We start from the raw sequence: 20,511 nt of genomic DNA on the forward strand, positions 1-20,511 counted from the left end.
CCCCCCCCCCCCCCCCCCCCCCCCCCCCCCCCCCCCCCCCCCCCCCCCATGCTGTTTCGGTGCTGCTGCCTGTCTCTTAGCAACAACTGCACACCCGTTAGAGCTCAGTGAGTGCTTTTACAAACACACCCAGGAACACACACTCATACGCGCGCGCACACACACATGTGTGCAAGCACAAACACATTCACACACACACACACACGCTTGCAGGGTCTAGTTCCTCATTGAGGGTTGCTGCTGGCAGGCCTGTGAGTCTGCAAGCCTTTGTGGCAGTGAGATAGATGGGAAGAGAATAGATATGCTGTACAGCTACCATGTACAGAATGATTGTTCCTTCTCAGACTATGCACAACAGGGCAACTGCCCAAACTGGAAAATGACAGGTTCTCTTCTCTGATTTCACACTGGCATGGGCGCACATACGCTCTGTGGCATGTTGCGTTGTTGCCTTTTTTGAAAGCAGTCAATAGCACCAAACAACTTTTTTACTTGCAGATGAAAAATGTTCAAACAAAATCATTCATATTAGAGCTGCTCTTTGTGAAACAGTTTCAACAGATCATCATGTGGGAGCAGTGTGCACACCATCGGCTGTTTTCACAGAGACAATACTACGCCACTGTGTGTTCCAAAGCCCCCGAGCCATTCACAGTAAAATGCACCAAAACGCATTTGCTACGTATGACGGTGAATATATTGGAATGGTGGCTGATGGATGCCAGGAGTGTCTGCTTAAACAATGAATCATAGTGTGAGCCTTTGATTGGCTGGCATCTAAGCCCTGTCAGAATGCCCCCTGTTGAGCACAGTAGAGAGATATTTGCATGTGTGTCTTTGTTTTGTGTGCATGACTATGTGTGTGTGTATGTGTGAGACATGTATGTCTTTATGTGCAAATTGACGTGTGAGTGTGTGGGAGGATGAAGCTGTGGGGGCATATTTGAATGTGTCTTTGTGTGTTGATTCGTGTGTGTGTGTATATCTGAGTGACACTGTGCGCATTTATGTGTAAGCACATGTGCAGCAATGTTTAATTAAAGCATGTGTTCTTCTCCTTCTCTCACACACCGGTCAGATGGAGCTTTAATTAATGAATGCTGTTAATTAGACGAGAGAGAAGGTGAGAACAAGAATGGGAGAGAAGAGAGAAAGGGAGAGAGGGAGGGAGAGAGAAAGGCAGGGAGACAGCACTGGGCAGGGGAGGGAGTGGGTGAGGGGGTTAAAGAAAGTATGTGTTGTGTGTGTGTGTGTGTGTGTGTGTGTGTGTGTGTGTGTTCATCTCCATGTTTGTCTGTCCCAGTTGTGTCATTTCTCAAAGCAGCAGAATGTTGAGGTCGGTCTGCTCCATGTGTGCAGCCCTAAACTCTGCTACAGCAAAACTCTTGCGCTCTTCCTCCTCTCACCTCCTTCAACTTTTTCTCCCTCCCACTTAAACCTCTGTCTCTGTCTATCCCTCTCTTACTACCCTTTCCCTGCCTCAATCACATCTTTCACCTCCCTGCACTTCTTCTGTCTCTCGCCCTCTCTCATATTTTCTCACCCATTCACAATCTCATTTGAATGTCTTTCACTCCCCCCCACCCCCCTCGTTGTCCTTCTCCCTCCCTCCTAATCGGAGCCATATGTTGGAGAGGGAGGTGGAGAGATCGGAGAATGGACAGGATTGTGTTGTATGTGGAGAGTGTAGTACAGCGTTGGAGCAAGTGTGTATATGTGTGCAAGTGTGGCACGCATGCTTGCATTTGTGTTTGAATGTGTGCATGCATGCAGTCACGTGTGAGTCTGATAGCACGTGTGGTCTAGATTTCATAAGACTTGTGTCTGTTCTGACTGTCTGTACTTCGCTCTGGGTTTCTATAATCCCTCCATCGTTCCTGTCTTTCTGTCACCTTCATCTCTCCATCCTCTTAACACCTCTCTATTCATCACCTCTATGCTTCCCCCTGGTGGCTGCGATTATTCACACGTTCTTGTTGCACCCTCCAAGTCTAGTGCTTTGTAATGCATTTCAATAGTTTTAGCCAAATGTGGCATTCAGTGTCAGAATGTGTCTCTGTGTGTGCGCTTTTCCCCAGTATTCAATTGTTTATTATAATTAATGTATATATTCATGTACATTTACTCACTCAAATATGGTGAGATTGAAAAATGTGGCACAACTCACTCAATCCCATGAACAATACATAACTCTGTGAGTCTGCTCAACATCATGTAGTGATGATCCACAGTATGTGTTAGTGAGCACATTGAAAATCCAGTAGCATAGATATAGTGGCTCTTGCTTACATGTGTACCTACAATATGCTGGTGCATATTGAAATGAAATACCACATACTACAATTAGAGTTTAAAAATTTATACTGCAAGTCATTCCAAAATAATTGTGTCTGATGTGAGATGGTGCAGCCCTCACCAAAATACTGATTCTAGTCTGGTCTGATGCATGCTGTGACATCATGTACTAATCTCTTATTCTCTTTTTCTTTCTGCTCCACCCTCCTGCTTTCTTTTTCTTTTCCCCCCACCCACCGTCTCTCCCACCTTGTTCAACTCCCTGTCCCTTTGTCTGTCTGTCTGTCTGTATGTCTCTCTCTCTCTCTTTTTCCCACTCTAGCAACCATGGGCAAAAGACAGGAGCAGAGGGGAGAGAGAGAAGTATGTGAGCTCTCCACTGCAGTATTGATGACCCAATGATCCCCTGCAGAACAGAGCCAGTCAGGCAGACAGAGTGAGGCTCAACTCAGAATCAAAATCAGAATCACCGCCACAACCATTCGGTAAAAGCAACCAATTTAGCAGGATATGAATGGTAAATGTAATCTAATGTTGTAATGCTGCTGTGTGGGTGGCACAGTTAATAGAGTAGAGTGCATTACGGATTAGGTTTATGGCCCATTGCCAAAAATGTTGATGATTCTATCACACAACCACAATTTCATCTGTGCTGGATTTTTTTTATTTTTATATGTACATTGTTTGATGCCTTACAAAGACCAATACATTTATTGTCAAGCAGTATATATTACATATCTTAAATGGAACAAGGAAATGTTAACTTATTTGTGGACTTCCTATCCAGTTGATAATTGCTTTTATTTCTGTCCATAGGTCAGAATCGTCTTGCCAGCTGTTAGAAGAAGACTACAAAGAAGAAACATATTCATACAGCAGAAAACATCCCTCATTTTCCTTCCTCAGTACCAGCAAGACCGTTCACTGAATGAGTGGCTTGTCAGATCACTTACATTCAGGCCAAACTGGGGCTCCAGTGAGCTGTGGTGGGAGTCAGGCAGAGGAAAAAGCGTGTGTGGAAGGGCTGGCAGGGCCAGAGCTCTGGACAAGGGAGCTTGGGCTCCAGGAGGGGTCCCAGGATCCCTCTAACGATGGACTGGCACCGGTGACCTCCGACCACTTTCCTTCCCCCTCTCCTTCCGCCCTGGCCAACGGCCTCCCTCTACAGAGAAGGCTGGGGCACAGCTCCTGCCGGCGGAGGCAGACGGAGACTCACACTACCGCTGAGACACACACATTTGCAGAGACAGTTAGAAACATGCAAACGCACATAGACCCAGATGTGCATGCTCAGGCTGTTTCACATGCTCACGTGGATAATTGTGGACTCATGGATATTAACACACGAACACGTTCTTTAGGGCCAGAACATGCCAGAACTCTCACACCAGAGGCCATACACACAACGTCACCTCAACCCCTGTCTTTGACACTTGGCAATCGCCCTGCCTCCGCAAATCAGCTGGCAGCCCCAGTGCTCACTGCAGAGACAGAAATGCCCTCAACCTTTTGTCCAGTCCCTATTGGTCCAAACCGAAACACAGTTCCCACCCCTCTTCCTGTGGAGGCTGAGAAGAAGTATGCACTCCGCAGCTCTGGACGTCCCCGCTTCCCCTGTCACTTGCGCAAATCCTCCCGCCTACGTCGAAGCATAGAGGAAGGGGAGAAGAGAGCAGGGAGGGACAGGGGAGGAGAGGAGGAGGATGAAGTATTGGAGGAGAATATCTGGAGGGTTAAAGAGGAGGAGGTAGCTGTTGGCGAGAAAGAAGAGCATTTGTCTGTGGAGGCTGTTCTCCCCACGGCTCCCTGCCCTACAGATATCGCTCTTTCTCTAACTGTACCCAAACCTGTTCCTAAAACTATACCTAAACCTGGGCCCAGACTTGGGCATAGACCTGGACCTAAATCCAGGTCTAGGCCTGCACCGAAATCTGTCCATAAAGCAGGTCCTAAAAGTGTCATGAAAAAGCGCCAGGCAGCCCAGTCCATGGCTCAGCGTGCTACCCCTCATCTCCCAATTGCGAACACATCCACCATCCCTGCACCTCTGCTAACTGTAAAGGAGGAACCTGTTGCGGAGTTGGGGACATCTCCTCCCAATAACCGGAGACGTGGGCGTTTTGTTGGCGTAAGTTATAGTTACAAATAATTGAAGTTACTCCTTGACATTACCCACAATTTCGTACCATGTATGATGTTTATACAATTTGCAATTTTACATGTTGTATGTTGGCCTCTGCCTTACAGGTGAGGAAGATTGTTGTCAAGGTGGCTCGCATTCCTGTCAGCCTTAGCCGCCGACAGAAGAGCTACAAGATTTCTAATATGGAGACAGTTACAGGGACAGAGAAAAGCAACGATGGCGGTCTGGAGGGCTCAGAGGCAGTTCGAGAGCCAACCGCACTTCTCCGCATGAAGAACAATGGGAAGAGTGTTATGGTGATGTTCCCTCCTGGAGAACTGCCTGTTATTCTCAAACGCAGGCGGGGACGACCACCTAAACAGGCTCTGCCAGTAATACCGGGAGAGCCTCCGAATGCCGGGAATGCTGGTGGTAATGGAGACCAGCCGAAGAAGCCACAGAGGCGGCGGCGGACTAAGCTCCCTTCCCCTTACCCATCCTATGTCAATGATACTAATGATGTGAAAACAGAATATGGGGATGTTTTGTCCAAACTCGCCTTCTTAAACCGCCAGCCACCTACCACTGGCCGCTGCTCTCCCCCTCGCTGCTGGACACCCAGTGAACCAGAAAGCTTCCATACCCCCTTGGAAAACCCTGGAATATCCACACTGCTCCACCGGCTCACTGGGTATAGACGCCCCCGAGGTGGCAGAGGAGGGGGCATTGGAAGAGGTGGAGCAGCAGGGGGGATTGGGGGCAGTGAACGCAATAAGAGCACCTTCAGTGACTTCTTTGAATCCATTGGCAAGAAGCGGAAACCGAGCCCCCATTCTGAGCATGGATTACCTAGGAAAAGGGGAAAGGCTGGAGGTGGGGTTGGTAGGGGAGGGGGTATCGTAGGAACTGAGCCTGGGGGAGAGAAAACTGTCAAGAAGAGACGTATGAGAAAAAATGGTGCATTTAAGGGGGAGGGGGTGTCCATGGGGCAGGACTGGCCCAATGGGGCAGGTGGCTGGGGGGAGGACAAGGAAAAAGGTTTGAGTGGGTATCAGCTCTGTGGATCTCCAAGGCGGGGGTTTTCCTCCTGTGAGGTTGGAAGGGGAGGTGCCTACAGCAACACAGGAGGAAGCAGAGGGGTTGGGCCAGCTGGGGAGGACTCACAAGGCCTGTTTGCTGGATACTTCCGGTCACTTCTTGACTCTGATGATTCCTCAGACCTGTTGGACATCTCCTCCTCACAGTCAGACCCCCGCAAAGCTTCATCCACCCCTGGATATGAGCCATCCAGTCCAGCTCCTGGTCACAGCTGGTCCCCTGCATTCCCAAAGTGGAGCACTAAGGGTGCAGGTTCTGGGGTGGAGGGTTCCTCCCAGACACATTGCTCCTCAGCCAGGCCTCCATACAGCTATGCCAGCCTGGCCCAAATATCCCCCACTACTTCTACCTATCCCAAATCCACCCCTCCATCTCTCTCACACTCTCCTAGCTCCCCCCATCCTGCCTCTTATGGCCACTTCTCCTCTGCCTACTCCTCCTCTTCTCCTGCAGTGCCACAGAGATCCTCAGACTGCAGCTTTGCATATGGATCTGGACACAGCACTGGCAAGGCCACCACTGTTGGTCAAATGGGTTATTCTAGCTATCAGGTAGCAGCCAAGCGAGGCTATAGTGGATATCCTGCAGCAGGTCATTCCTCCGTGGTGCGGGGAGAGTTGACAGGACCCACATCACCAGGTGGAGGCTACATGTCTGTGGCCAAAAGTAGCCTATTCAGCTCCTCCTCCTCTCCAGAAGGTTACAAACAGTACAACTCTAATCAGTGGAGCTACAGGTAAATCACTTGTGGTGGCCTGTGATCATAAAAAATAATGACAAAGTAATACATTGATGTCAAGAAATGTATAAATGGCTTTTCATAATTCTGACTCTGTATGAAAGGTTTTTCATTATATGTCATTTAATGTTAACTATATCAAGTAAAAGTACTGGAAGTACAAACTAATAAACATCTGACCATAGCAGAAAATATGTGAATTACTCAATATAAATGTTTCATTCCAGCACATTATTTTAAATTTCACCATGTCCACCATGTGCTCCATGAGCAGTGAAAATTTAAATATTTACACACATTGTGCTCAAGTGCTGTTTGTATGTTTAATAATTTGTGTTGTGTTTATGTATGTATATATATTTTTTTCAGACAAGCTTATGGTGGCTGGTCAACAGACAGCTTTGGTCATCAGTATCACGGCTACAGTGAATATGGCTCCAGTGAGTCCAAAGACATCTTGGATATCTCAAACTACACCCCCCAGAAGGCCAAGCGACAACCTTTTCCTGAAAGTCTATCAGAATCCTCCTCTGACTCTTCACATCTTGGCTCTGCAGCCACTGGTAGTGGACCTAGCTCCACAGGTGGCCTCTACAAACAGAATGAGGCCGCTTCTGTTAGCGGAGACGGGGGTCAGTCAAGTCTGTCCAGCCTGGAGAAGTTGATGATGGATTGGCATGAGAGTGCTTCGGGGCCCTCGTACAACTGGAGCCAGAATGTCCTATTCCAGGGAGGGGGAACCAGCAAACCTGGCCGTGGTCGCAGGAAACGGACTGAACCACAATCTGAAAAAGAAGGGGCTTCTGCTTTACACTCTGATTCCCCATCCAGTCCCTCCCCAACACCTACTCCTGGACCTAAGCGGGGGGGGGTTGGAGGACGGGGCAGAGGGTCTAGAGGAGGCAGAGGGGGTTTGTCTCCATGTCAGAGAGAGCGGCTATCAGGGGCCAAAGGCAGGGGCAAGGCTGCCTCCACATCTGGAGCGGGAGGAGCAGTGACTGTTGGAGGTCCGGAGGGTTCTGGGCTGTTCCATGAGGGGCTGGACTATTACAGCGGAGACAGTAGTAGCCTCTCTCCCCTGGCCACTCCAAATCCTGCACCACCTTCCACCTACCTCCAGGAGCCCTGTGAGTACCCTTCCCCTTATTCTGCCCACCCGTCCACACCTTCCTCTGAGGAGCGATATCCAGCCTTATACCCTGGAGAGTCCTCCTCTTCCCTCTCACCCAGTGTCTCATCTCCCCCTTACCCTCCAAAGCCGACCCCACCTCCGCCCCAGTCTTACCACCCTGTCCCCTCCAGGACTTTCTCCCCTTCCTGCTCTCCCTCACCACGGGTAACACCCCACTGTGGCACTGCACTGAGTCCCTCACACCGTCCCCCTCCAAAAGACCCACAGTTCTCGCAGTATGACTCCCCCAGCTACTGCAGCTCCCCCTATTGGTACGGACAGACATCGCACAGCGGCAGCCCCAGCCCCCACTCACACAGCACACACTCAAATACAGTCATGCACACACACAGCAACCCGCATACAAGTCCTCATGGAAATACACATGGTAATCCGCTCGCCAGCCCAAATGCGAACACGCACACGCATATGAATCCGACTACCCATGACACACACCATCACAATACACAGCCCCATGCAAACCTGAGCTCACACACCAACACTCATCCCACCTCACACCTCCAGAGTAACCCACTCTCCCACTCAAACCCCCACCCCAACAATCAGCCCCACCACAACACACACACCAACCCCAACTCTCACCTCCCTTCCCATACACACTCCAACCAGAGTCCCAGTCTCCACTCCCACTCAACACCTGTGCTCTATGAGGAGTGCAGCCCTCAATCAACCGTGCCCTCCCACAAGCGGGATCTGACGCCCCACGTTATGAGCACAGGCCACCGCCAGGGCCCCTTGCCTCACTCCCCATACTCCAAACCTCCCCTGGACTCCTCGCCCCATCAGGAGGACACTAGTCTCTTCTCCTTGTCCCACCAGTCCTACCAGGGCATAGGACACCGCTTCGCCTCCCAGGCCACTCAGGGAGGTGGGGTGCTGTGCCAACTCCTGGACCCAGCCAATGATGACAGCTTCAGCGTCACCAGCCTGTAACAGCAGGTGAGTTTATTAAACCTTTTGAACAAATAAGGTCATCCTAAAACCAAGGAGCATCACCAGAACACTAATACATAATACAGAGGACTGTTTAATTACTGATGATGATGATACTTTTGTTTTGAAAGAAGCTCATGATTTGATATTTAATTGGACAATAAAAATAAATAAAGAAAACAGATATCACAAATGAATCAATCAATCAGTCCAATACCTTATAGTGTACATGTTACTTATCACATTACTTTTATCACCAAATCACACCATATAGGGTAATAAACAATACACTAGAGTATGTAGGAGCACTGTATATGTAAGTAAATATGACCTGATAAAACAGAGTCAAGGTTTAGTTCATTAAATTCATAGCATGTAGTTCATAAGAGTATCTGTATCTCTCTTCATCTCTTTCTCCCTTCCTCCCCCTCTGTTTTTCTTTCAGGTGCATTCAATTCAAGCTTTTACAGATTTGCAAACTTTTTTTTTTGGTAAGGATACTTCTTTGTGAGAGACTGTGAAATGAAGGGTGAGAATTTAGCTGCCAGCTTTGGACAGTGAAGCTTTAATTCTCCAGCACTGACAATCAAGATCAACTGCAATTTAAACACCCAAGCATGCACACGCACACATGCACACATGCACACGCACACATGCACACATGCACACACACACATGCACACGCACACAAACACAGACACGCATGTGCAGATTAAGCCACTACCTAAACATGAACACATCAAATCATACATGTGTACACTCACTCACTCACTCTATGCTGGAATGAGGGAATGGCCGAGAGGAGCTGACAGATGAATAGCAGGCTCTGACGGACAGAGATGAACCTATTTCCTCAGCCCTTTCAGTCCTGCTGTGATGCATAGAGGACTCTGTTTCCCAGATGTCTGTGTGTCACCAAATCTTTCTGGTCCCGTACTGTACATCTGCAATTTGGACATACTAGCATCACTCTACTCTCTCTCTTTCTGTATCTTTCCTCTGTTCTCTCTCAACCTCCACTCCTTTGCTAAACCAGCAACTATGGTCTGCACTCGACCTACACTAAACCTGCATTTCTGTCTTGTGCCGTAACCTGAACCGCATCTGAGCCCAAGTCAACTTTTTAAATACCATGAGCCTAGCAAATGTCCCGCTCTGTGCACTCCTTGTCTTGTGTGTCATAAGAGAAAAGTGGACTAAACCAGTTTCTGCTCTTGAAATACCAGCATCTGTACATACGACTCCAGCTCCAAGCCAGGGGCCCCCTCTGAAGGTCCATCATCAACAAGCCCTCCTCAGTGTTCTGCCATGGTTTCTCTGCTCTGGGGGGGGGGGAGTGAGGACTGCAGCATGGAGACCCAACATCCTGTGTTTTGCTGTTTTAACTACAAGGGAAAGAGACATTGAAATCACACAACGGCCCCAAAGAGACTCTTGTTTTCTGTGTGCGAATGTGAGACAGAGGAGGGTGTGTTTGCGTGACTGCAGTAATGCATGTAGTTGTGTGTATGTGTGAATTTATGTGTGTGTTTGTGTGTGTGTGGGGTCAAAAGGAGTGAAGCTCCCCAGACACCAAAGTCTTTATGGGGCCTCATTCTTTCTTTCACTCTCTCCCTTCTTTTTTCTGTGGTCTTGTGTTGTTTGGTGGTTTTTGTGATGAAAAAAAATTGTATATCTGTCTGTTACATATCATGTATGTATCTGAGGTGCAAAATATTTAAATACACATTCTGTTCTTGCCATTGGTAATCTTGTCTATAGCATACTGCTTCTTTAAGGGATTATGGGAGGTGTGAGCATGTTTGTATGTGTGTGTGTTCCCTGAGTATTGGGCTTTGCCCAGGCTGTCTGGGACTGTGAGCAAGAGAGTTCAGTCAAGGACAATTCGACAGGGAGAAAGGGAGGGGAGGAGAGGAATGGTTGGTGGAGGTGGGGTGTGGGGTTGTTGGAGGGAAAAGAAAGAAACCAGACTAAGGAAATCAGAAGAGTGTTGGAGTGGTTTTAAGAACGCTGAAACAAAATGTGCAAAAATGTACTGTTCCAAAATTCCTCTTCCAAATAAGGAAATGTAATACGGCACAGCGTACAGACTGGTGGTACCAGAGAGCTGACAGGAAGGGACACCATGCTCATTTCATGTCCTCACAGGGAAACTTGCTATAATAGAGCAAATACTGTACATCTGCAGCTTGAGTATATGCTTGTGTGTGTGTGTGTGTCAGACAGGCCGAGGGAGTGCGAGAGAAAGAAAGCAGATGGGGGGGAGTTTACTGGCTGCATATTGTGTACAGTTTGTCAACAGGCTGACTAAATAGACTCAGACATGGCCGGAGGAAATGTGTTTGCTGTGACATTCCACTGTATGGAGGAAGGGGACACATACTGTCAACAACACTACATGACAGACAGAGAAGAAAAGGGTGCTGAGCAACAGCTCTCTTTCAGACTTTTCTTTTCTACTACAAAATAGCAGAATTTAATTTAAATACAAATGACTACTTTCTACAGCCAACTAAATCCCATACTCTTAGCAACTTTAACACCACTATTCTGTTATAATCTGTAACATTATTCCTCAACAATCAGTGGCAGAAGTATTCATATCTTTTACTTAAGTAAAAATAGAAACCACAATGTAAGAATACACCATAACGAGCACAAAGCCTGCATTTAAAACATTTCTTAAGTAACTAAAAGCATGTAGTATTATTATCAAAATGTACTAAGGCCTAATGCAAAAGGTAAAGTATTTATTATGCGGCAGAATACCCCCTGTAACTTTTTTACATTGTTTTTTACAGTGTTTGATTACATCAGTAATCAAACATTGTTTGATTACTGATCCATTAACATGTAAGCAGCACTTGAATGTAATAAGGAGCTAGTTTTAACAACTTATGCACCATTGGGTTGTATAATGAATCTATTTTAAAAACTAATCATAAGTTTCCTATGTAAAATGTTAATCAAATCAAAAAGTCATGTAGCTGTCTAATGTGCAGCAAAAAACTGCAGTATTCCCCTCTGACTTGTAGAGGTCTAACTTAAGAGGTAAAAACTAGCATACAATGTAACTATCTAACTTAAAACTAGCCCACTTGAGGCTACTTGTTGTCCACAAGTTTAAAACAGTCACCTCAACATTATTATTAATGATAATAATAATAATGAGCCTATTAGTGATATTACAGTCACTGCTCTGGTGAGAGCTTCTTCTTCATTCTCTTTACATTAACATATTAGTTTTATACAAGTTTAGCATTTAGCTTAACAACACTTTAACATGTGGGTTTTTGGCCTGTTTCCTCAATGACCAAGTAAAAGGTTTTTTTTGTCCCGCATTTAGGTTAAATGAGTTAGCTATAGGCCTAGGCCTGTATGGGCTAAGTAAATAAAACTGTGTCAATAAGGCCACCGGTGACAGAGGAAAGCGCTTCGTCATCACAACTTTCCCCTGGGGGTAAGAAGAAGGAGAAGAAGAAGGAGGAGGAGGTTGGGGAGGAAAGAGGAGGAGGGGTGTTCTCAGCTGGGACTTTCCTCACTGCCCTCCAGAAAAAAAAGTTGAATCACTTGGCGCCGCCACGGAGATGTTCCCCGGTGTCTCCACGGGGAAGGTATGCGGACCTGTGCGCGGTGGTGGGGCCGCGGTGGTCCCCCAATCCGCTCGGGAATAACGTTACTCCTTCTTTTAATCCCCCCACTTCTCCTCGCACTCCAACTCCTCGTCGTCGGACCACGGTTACCTCCAGCCGCAAGGGTGGGGGAGGGTGAGGAGCCGGAGAACGCGATTGCATTTTCCGTTATTAGCATCGAACCGGAGAGCAACTCACGCCAGTGGGGATCCCCGTCCCGGCGACCGGGACTGCAGGAGGAGGAAGAGGTAGAGATGGAAGATGGGGAAAGGAGGGAGGGGACACAAGCGTATGAAGATGAGAACGAGACGCACTCGCGCCAGGTAAGCTAAATATAACTTCAAGAGAGATAAAAGTTTAATTGAAATGTTTCTGAATTGCATTATTGCTGAAGAACAGATATTTATTGAATCAGCTACCAGCGTAAGACTTTATTTTTTCTTGGGGGGGGGGATAAAAAAATTCACCTACAGTAGGCTATATATTGATATTAGGTTATATATTACCCCAGTTAATTTTATGCCATATTGCTTACCTTAACGCCAATTAAACTGAATACTGAGAGTAAGTAGGATGCAGATGGGGTAGATAAAAACGTACCCTGCTGCTGTGGTTTCCTCATCCAGTTTATTCATTAAGCCGGGTCAGTTTGTTCACATCTCTGTGCATTATTACAGACATATTGGAACAGGTGAGGGCAGGAGGTGAACACAGCACTGACCCCGGACCAGAGAGGTGGCAGCGGTCTCTCGCTTTGCCCTTCAGTTGCACAGAGCTTCAACCTTCATCTGTGTTTTAGTGTGTGGGTGCATCTGTCCTCTCTGTACCTCAAACTCCCTCCCCTCACTCCTCATCACCTCTGTCTTTCATTCTCTTTTTCTCTGGCTGTCTCTTTTTCTGCCCAAGGCTAAACTCTCTCTGACTCATACAAGTGAATCATCAACACCCCCAACCCCCCCTCCCCGAGGTTGCCATGGTGACCACAGGATTCAGTCTGAGTTGGTTTGGGGGTCTTTGAGTGTGTGTGTGTGTGTGTGTGTTTGTATGTTACAGTGCCTCAGGCAAATGTGTTATCAGCAGGACAGAGGTCAGAGCCTGTGACCTGCCTCCTCGGCGCTCATACCTGAGGCAGGGGTTGCACACATTACTGTCATTCCTATGCGTTATTCAGACCCCGTCCAAATTCCCATGACTCTGTTGGTATTCCTTGCGCTGTAGTATCAATATATTGATATGTATGTGTGCGTGTTCCCCAGATGGGACCCAGATCACTGAAGCTGCAGCCGTGGATGGCGGACAAACCATCCTTCAAAGCAGAACTTAATCGGATCATCACATATATCACCAGGCCACAGGTGGGCTACACAGAACATCACAGTAGTGCTGTCAGATAAACACATCTTAGCTCCAGTGAGTTGTCATTCACTAAACTGAAAACAAAAAAATAATGTTTGAAAAGGAGTGAAAGTGCGTCAGTGTGTGAAATGCACTTTAAAGGCCCCCAAACATAAACACTTTGGACACTTCTGATTCATACTCACTCTATGTGGCACCTTTTAACTGTGTGAAACTGTTACATTCTGGGTTTTTTTATGATACTTGACAGACTGACAGTCAATAATACAGGCAAGCAGAGTGAAATGACACAATGAAACAATTATAAATTCTGAGATGAAATAAAATGTAAAATTATAAAGGAATACAGAATTACATAGTCTAATGCAGTGGTCTCTAATCTTTTTGGCTTGTGACCCTGTGAAAAGTGATGTCTGCTTATGACGCCTCATCACATGTACCATATTAAGACACTTTATGACAAAATTGTCCCTTTTCAGATTGATTCAATGACTAACTCCAGTATTTCATGAGACAAAAGCTAAAATTATGAGAGAAAGAAAGTCAGAGAGTAGCAGTAAGTTCTTCCTTCTTACTTTCAGTTTTTGTGATCATTTTTTGATTTTGGTGGGGTCCCGACCCTCAGCTTGGGAACCACAATGTTGGGCCCTCCCTGAAGGTCTCAAGCTACACTCTGGCTCATAAGGGACCAACAGATACTGTAGCCAGGAGTTAGATCTTGCCAAGCCTCAGGAGTAATCAATAAAAACTTAACTTTTTCAACTACTTCACTTCTACAACTGCAGACTTCCAGTGTGGGGGTTAACATAGCAGTAATATGATCAGTCAGGCGCTGTCAGTATTCTGGCAGCAGAATCCTGCAGAATCTGGAGCCAGTGAGGACTTTGAGTTCCAGACTAGAAACTCCCATACAAGAGTTAAGACTTGCGTAACAATGAGAGCTGGGGAACTGGGAGGGAAATGATTAAACCAAGTATATTTTGTTGATTTTGTTGTGTAGTTACTCAATACCTGCCATAAGTCAAAATGACTGTCATAGCTCCTCAAGTTAAAAGATTATCATCAACTGAATCTCACATTTAAGAGTAAATTTTTACCACAGAATCCCACTCACTGTATGTTCTCACAAATTTCCCAAGACATGCTTTTTACCCAACTTCTTCTTTAACTTCTTCTCTTCTTAGAAGAATACTAAGTATGAGTAAGACCGTTCTCACACCTCTACTCAACCCATCTCATGTGACCTCTCCTCTCCTGTCCATCCCCAGCTCAACTGCTCCAGGGTTTTATCTCCAGGTCAGGCTCAGGCATCACAGCACCCTACAGATTCACCCCACTGGCTGCTGTGTGCTGAGGACTGGCTCCTTCCAGCTGCAGATAAACCGTGTGTTGCATACTCCTTTAGGTGTGCCCATATGTCTGTATACGATGTGCATGTGCTGTGATGCTTATGCATTCACATCACTGGCAGAGCTGGAATAAACAACGCAATGCATATTTAATCATGCATGCAACAATCTTCAAACCACCTCAGTGCTCCCCTGTCTCGTTTTGTATTTGTCTTCATCTCTCTAGTATGGATGGGGAAGATGCAGACTTTCTAAAGACCGTGTCAGGGCTGGGGTGTGAAGTCCACAGTTTTGATCCCAGCAACTCCAATGCATCTGGTGGTCACCTTGGCAACAGTTTGGCCAGTAACCATGGTGATGGAGGCGTGGTCAGCCAGCACAAGATGTGGCTGGAGTGGCGAGCTCCAAGGAAGCGCAGGCATAAGACGAGAGGCAACCTGGGCGGTGTTTCTCAAACACTGGCAGACATCATGGCAGCTCTGGGACATCACACAGTAAGACACGCAGACAGTTGGAGAAAGAGTGCCAAACAAACATACCTTAGAGTCTTTTCGACCCAGTATACCCACAAATCTCTCTTACTTGTATGTTCCCATAGCAACAGGGCTCTGCGCCATCCCTGGCTGCCATGGAAACAGTTTAAGTGAGTGAACCACACACTGGCCCGGTTACATCCCGCAGCCACAAGAGGGAACTACATACCTACAGTTTGACTCTGTGTTGGTTGACATTATAAGAAATGGTCTAAGCAGTGTTGGGCAGCGTTACTGTAATATTATTACTTTTCCCAGCGTAGTGTAACAGATTAATATTTCCAAAGCAGTAATATTACAGTTACTATTCCAAGTATCGCAGCGTGACTGCGTTAGCAGAACGCACCATCCTTGACGTGATCTTTTGTTGTTCAAGTCAGCTGTCAGCCAAGAAGCTCAAAGAAGACTGGAGAAGGAGGGAGATAGGCGTTCTTTCCACAGCTGGAAGTATCGCCATTATTGTGTCTCAGTCTAAGATGCAAAGAACATTGTTGTCTGTTGTAAACTTTGTTGTAATTTATTGGAGTATCTGTTAAAGCAGCACAGCAATGTGAAACTTATAGAAAGAAACTGACCGCTACTGCCATTGATGCATGCACTCGTCGTGAGAAAGTGGAGCTAAGCATCGTTGTATGTTTGGTAAAATCACTGAATACTTCTCTTATAAATGTGCAGAAAACTACTAACTACTACTATAGTAATATAGTTAAACTAGTTACTTTTAATAGCCAGTAATATGTACAGTAATATTATTACTTTTTTTGGAGCAATAAGTAAAACTTTCTGAGTAACTTGTCCAACACTGGGTGTAAGGCATATACATATTCAATAATGATTTTAATTTGATTTTCAGTAAGGCCTGCACAACATGAAAAAATCCTAATATGTTATTAAAATACAGCAAAACTGTGCTGAATATAGACAAAACTTTTACAAATCTTATCAAACTTTTCTCTCATCCTGATATTTTTAGGATGACTATCTCAATTAGCTTTCATTTTAAGAGCAAAAAGTACCTTTTTGTAAGTAATTTGTAAAACACACTGTACTTTTTATTGCTATTGTGAGTATATGATCATTATTGTGCATTATACAGGACAAACTTAATTTCTATTCTCTTCAGGTTCACTTCCTGTATGCTGACCTGCTCAGTGCTGAGTGGAGAATTTTCCAGAACTGGATTGAATCGGGAACTCTGCAGAGTGTCCATCATCTGGTTGTCACTGTGCACCTGCAATGGGCAGGTTTTGAGGTGGGCGGAAGCGACGAGGAAGTGCTCCGCTATTGGTACAGCATCCTACAAGGTCTCCAAGGTTCTGGACTCAAGCTAGTCCACAGCTCTGCGGGAGAAGGTCACAGTGTCCTGAAACGGACAGTAACAAATGCTCAGAGCTTGTACACGCTCAGCTGGGTCAACACAAGACACTGACACTCACACATGAATGGACACAGACTGTGGACACACATCACCTGACATTGTGGATGGCCTCAGCCAAGAAGGAGAAGGTCAAACTTAAATAGTTTTCACTTTTCTTACAATGAACTTTTTTCCTGTCGTTACAGACACACACAGTTCTTAATATGACACCGCCCTCTAGTGGAGATGAAAAGATCTGCCTTTTTGAAGACTCCACCCTCAGAGGGAAATGTGATCTTATGTGCATAATATTGGCTAATTTGACCAAACTTGGAGCAGAAGGAGGGCTTGCTGATTTAACTGGACAACAGCAAAATAATATAATAATTTGATCTACACATTTTCATTTCTTAAAAAAAAAGTTGAAGCACAGACCTGCGATTTTAGTAATACCCTTTCACATTAATTTGATCCACCTGTAGTTTGAATGTAGTTGAATTCAGCAGATTGTTTAATGTATTTGTGTACATCTCTGAAGGCCTTTTGTTTTTATGTGCAATAATTCTTTACATTGAAGAGACACTTAAATTATACCGAGACTGATAGTGCCTACTGTGAAAAATATAGAAATTTGTCCATTATACTGATGCATTTTTGCACTCTACTGTGTACTGTAAGAAGTAAACAATGAAACCATGTTTTAACCCTGCATTAATACCACAATAAAACACCAAATAAAACCAAAAATCCTTGACTGCTTCTTTGTATGGCCTTGGAGAACCCTGATCATCCCTGCTGGTTGTAATTCCATAAGAAGACGGGTTAGACTTTTTAGATTATTGGTTATATATAACTGATACACTGTAAATTATGTTGCCATTCTGGCATCTGGCAGACACAATGATCTTCACTTCCTTTGTATGTAAATAAATTAAAAAGGGTGTTAGATTAATGTTGAATGAAAGTCAGTAGATGAGCTAATTAACCGCCTTGCAACCTCATGCAAACCTTGCCCAATCATCCTTTGATATAGTGTATGTAGAGGTATGTAGTAACAACTCATGACTTAACAGGACAGAGGGGCTGTATTGTAGATGCAAGCATATGAATATCATTTTGATAATAGATGATCTTAAGTTTATGACTTTCTAATACATTTTAAGTGTAGTAATTCAGTTACAGTGTTTGTGTTTTCCTTTCAACATGTCTGCACTTAATCCATAAAACTGTTTATTCTCACAAAAGCCTAATATGTAGACACTGCGCAGCAAGACAAGACTATAATTGTTCTCTTATTGCAACATTCAAGCAAACAGGTTGTCTCAATACTACCATTTCCCACACGTCCCTATACTGGGATAAATGATTTAACCTTTACTGGAGAGTGTTTGCCTCTCCCCTCCATAAACCCTGTGTACTACCAGTTTGCACGGGCTGAGCTGAGGTTAAGGATGCACTTAACACTCACCCGGCGAAGCTCTTCATAAGTGCTTTTCTTCACAGTGAGCTCTGATTCATAAAGACCAATGCCAGTCATTCCTCGGACGCGTTCCAACTCGCTGGAGCGCACGTTGGAATGTGCTTCTGCCTCCACCCTCCGTTACGCAAATTGCGGGCAGATGTTTGCCACTAGTCAGGGTGGAGTTGCGCTCTTTACGTTGAATTTTCCACATCCTGTTCTCAGCAAATACAGGCGACAGGCGCAGTAGCCAATCAGCTTTGAGGAAGTCAGACGCTCGACCAATCAGAAGTTCACAATCCCGGGACGTTTATGATGCGTTTAGCTCGTCAGTGTACAGTGCAGTTCAACATTTCTTGTGGAAATCTTGAGACAGGACAACAACCAGACTGCATAGAGAGAGCCTAAAATTGACAATTTTGACGGTAAGTAAAGTATGTTTAGTGAGTATAGTTTCATAAGTTTATCTAGGATTAAACATTACTTTTATTTGGCTATCCCTTCGAGATAAGAAGCGCCTACAAGCTACTTCCTGCTCTGACAAGGCCGAGATCCCAAGTTACATTGTAGCCTGTTTTGGCTAATGTTGTGGGCGTAAAAGTGTAACTGACTTACCGTGCTTCTGTAGTATATTATCTAGGAAAAATTCAGAGTTTATCCAAGATAGTAAACTTATTAGTAAAACCTTTCATAATTTCAGTTTGAGAGAGAGTGTTACTTCCCGAACATACAGCTGTGACAACAAGCTCGACTTTTAATGAAGAACTTGATCAATCTGATACTTACAGTAGAATTGAAACTACACAAAAAACAAAAAAATGTGCCTGTCAACCCAAGGAAAAGTACTACCCAGTAACATTTGTATCATGACCTCACTATTCTCTGACGCCCCAACGTTAACATGAAAAACGTGTAATTAGGCAACCAAAATGGGGAATAGGAAGCACTGCAGGGTATACTTACACTAAGCTGAATTCTGCCAGTCTGCACTGTGTTGATAGCAGGGAGAGTCTGCAGTCAGCGCCTAGTCATTTACTGAACAGATTACACATTGCAATGCGGAGTTACTGCTCTGTGTGGAGAGTTCACATTGTCACACACTGACTGTGATTTGTGCAATGTAATCTGAAATATTTACACTTTGGTAAGAATAATGGTGCAGAAATCATTATTCACGCATTTTTTCTCTTTTTTTTAATGTTGAATTTTCCTTTTTCACAGCAATGTTTGCTGAGTTGACCAAGGCTTTAGTTTTGCTTCTGCTTTAGCTCTCTATGGTCTAGGGTTTATTTATACATGCGTGTCTGGGAGTCACATGAGCGTGTGACTGATTCAGAGATGGAATTAAGTAACAAAAAATATCCATAAATCGGTAAAAGAAAATATCTACTATAATTTCCCAAAACTCAGTGTGTTTAAATTTCTTCTTTTGTCCAACCAACAGTCCAAAACCTTAAGAGGTTACATTTACCGTGGTATAAAACAAACAAAAAAACAGCAAATACTAAATTAAGAGATACTTATCATATGTTATCAAAATGGTTATTTATTATATATATATATACTATTTGCCACTAATTGAACTCGCAGTTATTTCAGCACTAGACTTAATAGTATCTGTATGTAATACATGGTAATACATCTCAGCATGTTCAAATGACACACCTTCTGTTCACTATCAGGGTTGGGCCCCCCCCTACCCACAACACCCCACCATGCCTCTGGTTACGAGGAATATAGAGCCACGGCACGTGTGTCGCCAGACCATCCCTTCCAACATCCGCAGTGAGCTGGAATGTGTCACCAATATCAGCCTGGCTAACATCATCCGCCAGCTCGGCAGCCTCAGTGAGTGTCTGCTGTGTGTGGTTGGGTGTCATTATGGTTATATTAATTAAATATCATTAAAATGTTGTGTTAATGTCTAATAAAACGTGGCGTGTGTATGTGTGTTTGAACATGTTTATTCAAAGTTTGAATTTAATGCAGTTGTGAATATGCATATATTGGACATGTATGAGACAGCAATGCAAATCCTAAAAGTGTGTGTGTGTGTGTGTGTGTGTGTGTGTGTGTGTGTGTGTGTGTGTGTGTAGGCAAATATGCAGAGGATGTGTTTGGAGAGCTGTTTGTCCAGGCTGGAGAATTTGCGATCAGAGTTAATGCACTGGGTGAAAAAGTGGATCGTCTGCAGGTTAAAGTCACCCAACTGGACCCCAAAGAAGAGGAGGGTAAGTACACCCACATGTTATTGTTACAATTACTACTTATGTTGGGACCAGAGTAGTTCATTAGCTTATATAAATCATGAAACTTAACATTTCCAGTTTAAATCCACTTTTACACTGACTCCAAATGAAATTGAAAATTAAAGTGACTTTCCTAATAAAAATACCTCTTACACTGAAGTGCAGTAAATATTTAACTAAATTTTCTTTAATCTGTC

The 20,511-nt window shown here is 44.8% G+C and overlaps 3 protein-coding genes across 5 annotated transcripts in view; all 3 read left to right on the plus strand.

Annotated features, from left to right (window-relative positions):
- Nucleotides 1–10,128, plus strand: part of ahdc1 (AT hook, DNA binding motif, containing 1) — a 19,603-nt gene extending 9,475 nt beyond the window's left edge. The window contains exons 2-6 of one of the 2 annotated variants that reach the window (XM_046058152.1): nucleotides 2,618–2,780; nucleotides 3,112–4,423; nucleotides 4,543–6,251; nucleotides 6,624–8,385; nucleotides 9,606–10,128. In XM_046058152.1, the coding sequence (XP_045914108.1) occupies nucleotides 3,224–4,423; nucleotides 4,543–6,251; nucleotides 6,624–8,379 (4,665 nt within the window). In that variant the 5' untranslated portion in view covers nucleotides 2,618–2,780; nucleotides 3,112–3,223 and the 3' untranslated portion in view covers nucleotides 8,380–8,385; nucleotides 9,606–10,128. Of the gene's footprint in view, nucleotides 1–2,617; nucleotides 2,781–3,111; nucleotides 4,424–4,542; nucleotides 6,252–6,623; nucleotides 8,386–8,824 lie in introns of both variants that reach the window. The other variant, XM_046058151.1, reaches the window with a different exon arrangement.
- Nucleotides 10,129–11,893: 1,765 nt separating this feature from the next.
- LOC123976206 (probable methyltransferase-like protein 24) lies at nucleotides 11,894–17,353 on the plus strand. Of its 2 annotated transcripts, none has more exons than XM_046058155.1 (5): nucleotides 11,894–12,334; nucleotides 13,268–13,366; nucleotides 14,636–14,751; nucleotides 14,943–15,210; nucleotides 16,373–17,353. In XM_046058155.1, the coding sequence occupies exons 1-5, from the start codon at nucleotides 11,996–11,998 to the stop codon at nucleotides 16,676–16,678; spliced, it is 1,128 nt and encodes a 375-aa protein (XP_045914111.1). In that variant the 5' UTR covers nucleotides 11,894–11,995; the 3' UTR covers nucleotides 16,679–17,353. The 2 variants fall into 2 exon arrangements, with proteins under 2 accessions (XP_045914111.1, XP_045914109.1); XM_046058153.1 differs by having other exon boundaries at nucleotides 11,898–12,334; nucleotides 14,636–14,772.
- Nucleotides 17,354–18,335: 982 nt separating this feature from the next.
- wasf2 (WASP family member 2) overlaps nucleotides 18,336–20,511 on the plus strand; it is a 10,982-nt gene continuing 8,806 nt past the window's right edge. The window contains exons 1-3 of the mRNA XM_046059325.1: nucleotides 18,336–18,490; nucleotides 19,748–19,913; nucleotides 20,162–20,296. Of these exons, the coding sequence (XP_045915281.1) occupies nucleotides 19,781–19,913; nucleotides 20,162–20,296 (268 nt within the window). The 5' untranslated portion in view covers nucleotides 18,336–18,490; nucleotides 19,748–19,780. The remainder of the gene's footprint in view (nucleotides 18,491–19,747; nucleotides 19,914–20,161; nucleotides 20,297–20,511) is intronic.

The sequence above is a fragment of the Micropterus dolomieu genome, linkage group LG09 (genome assembly GCF_021292245.1).
Source record: "Micropterus dolomieu isolate WLL.071019.BEF.003 ecotype Adirondacks linkage group LG09, ASM2129224v1, whole genome shotgun sequence".
Taxonomy (NCBI): Eukaryota; Metazoa; Chordata; class Actinopteri; order Centrarchiformes; family Centrarchidae; genus Micropterus; species Micropterus dolomieu.

What these genes read in the sequence shown, in the direction of transcription:
- LOC123976206 (XM_046058153.1), top strand. Translation starts at nt 11,996, where the DNA reads ATGCGGACCTGTGCGCGGTGGTGGGGCCGCGGTGGTCCCCCAATCCGC. An exon ending in TGTGTTGCATACTCCTTTAG is followed by an intron (nt 14,773 to 14,942) that starts GTGTGCCCATAT and finishes TCATCTCTCTAG; the next exon opens with TATGGATGGGGAAGATGCAG. An exon ending in CAGCTCTGGGACATCACACA is followed by an intron (nt 15,211 to 16,372) that starts GTAAGACACGCA and finishes TATTCTCTTCAG; the next exon opens with GTTCACTTCCTGTATGCTGA.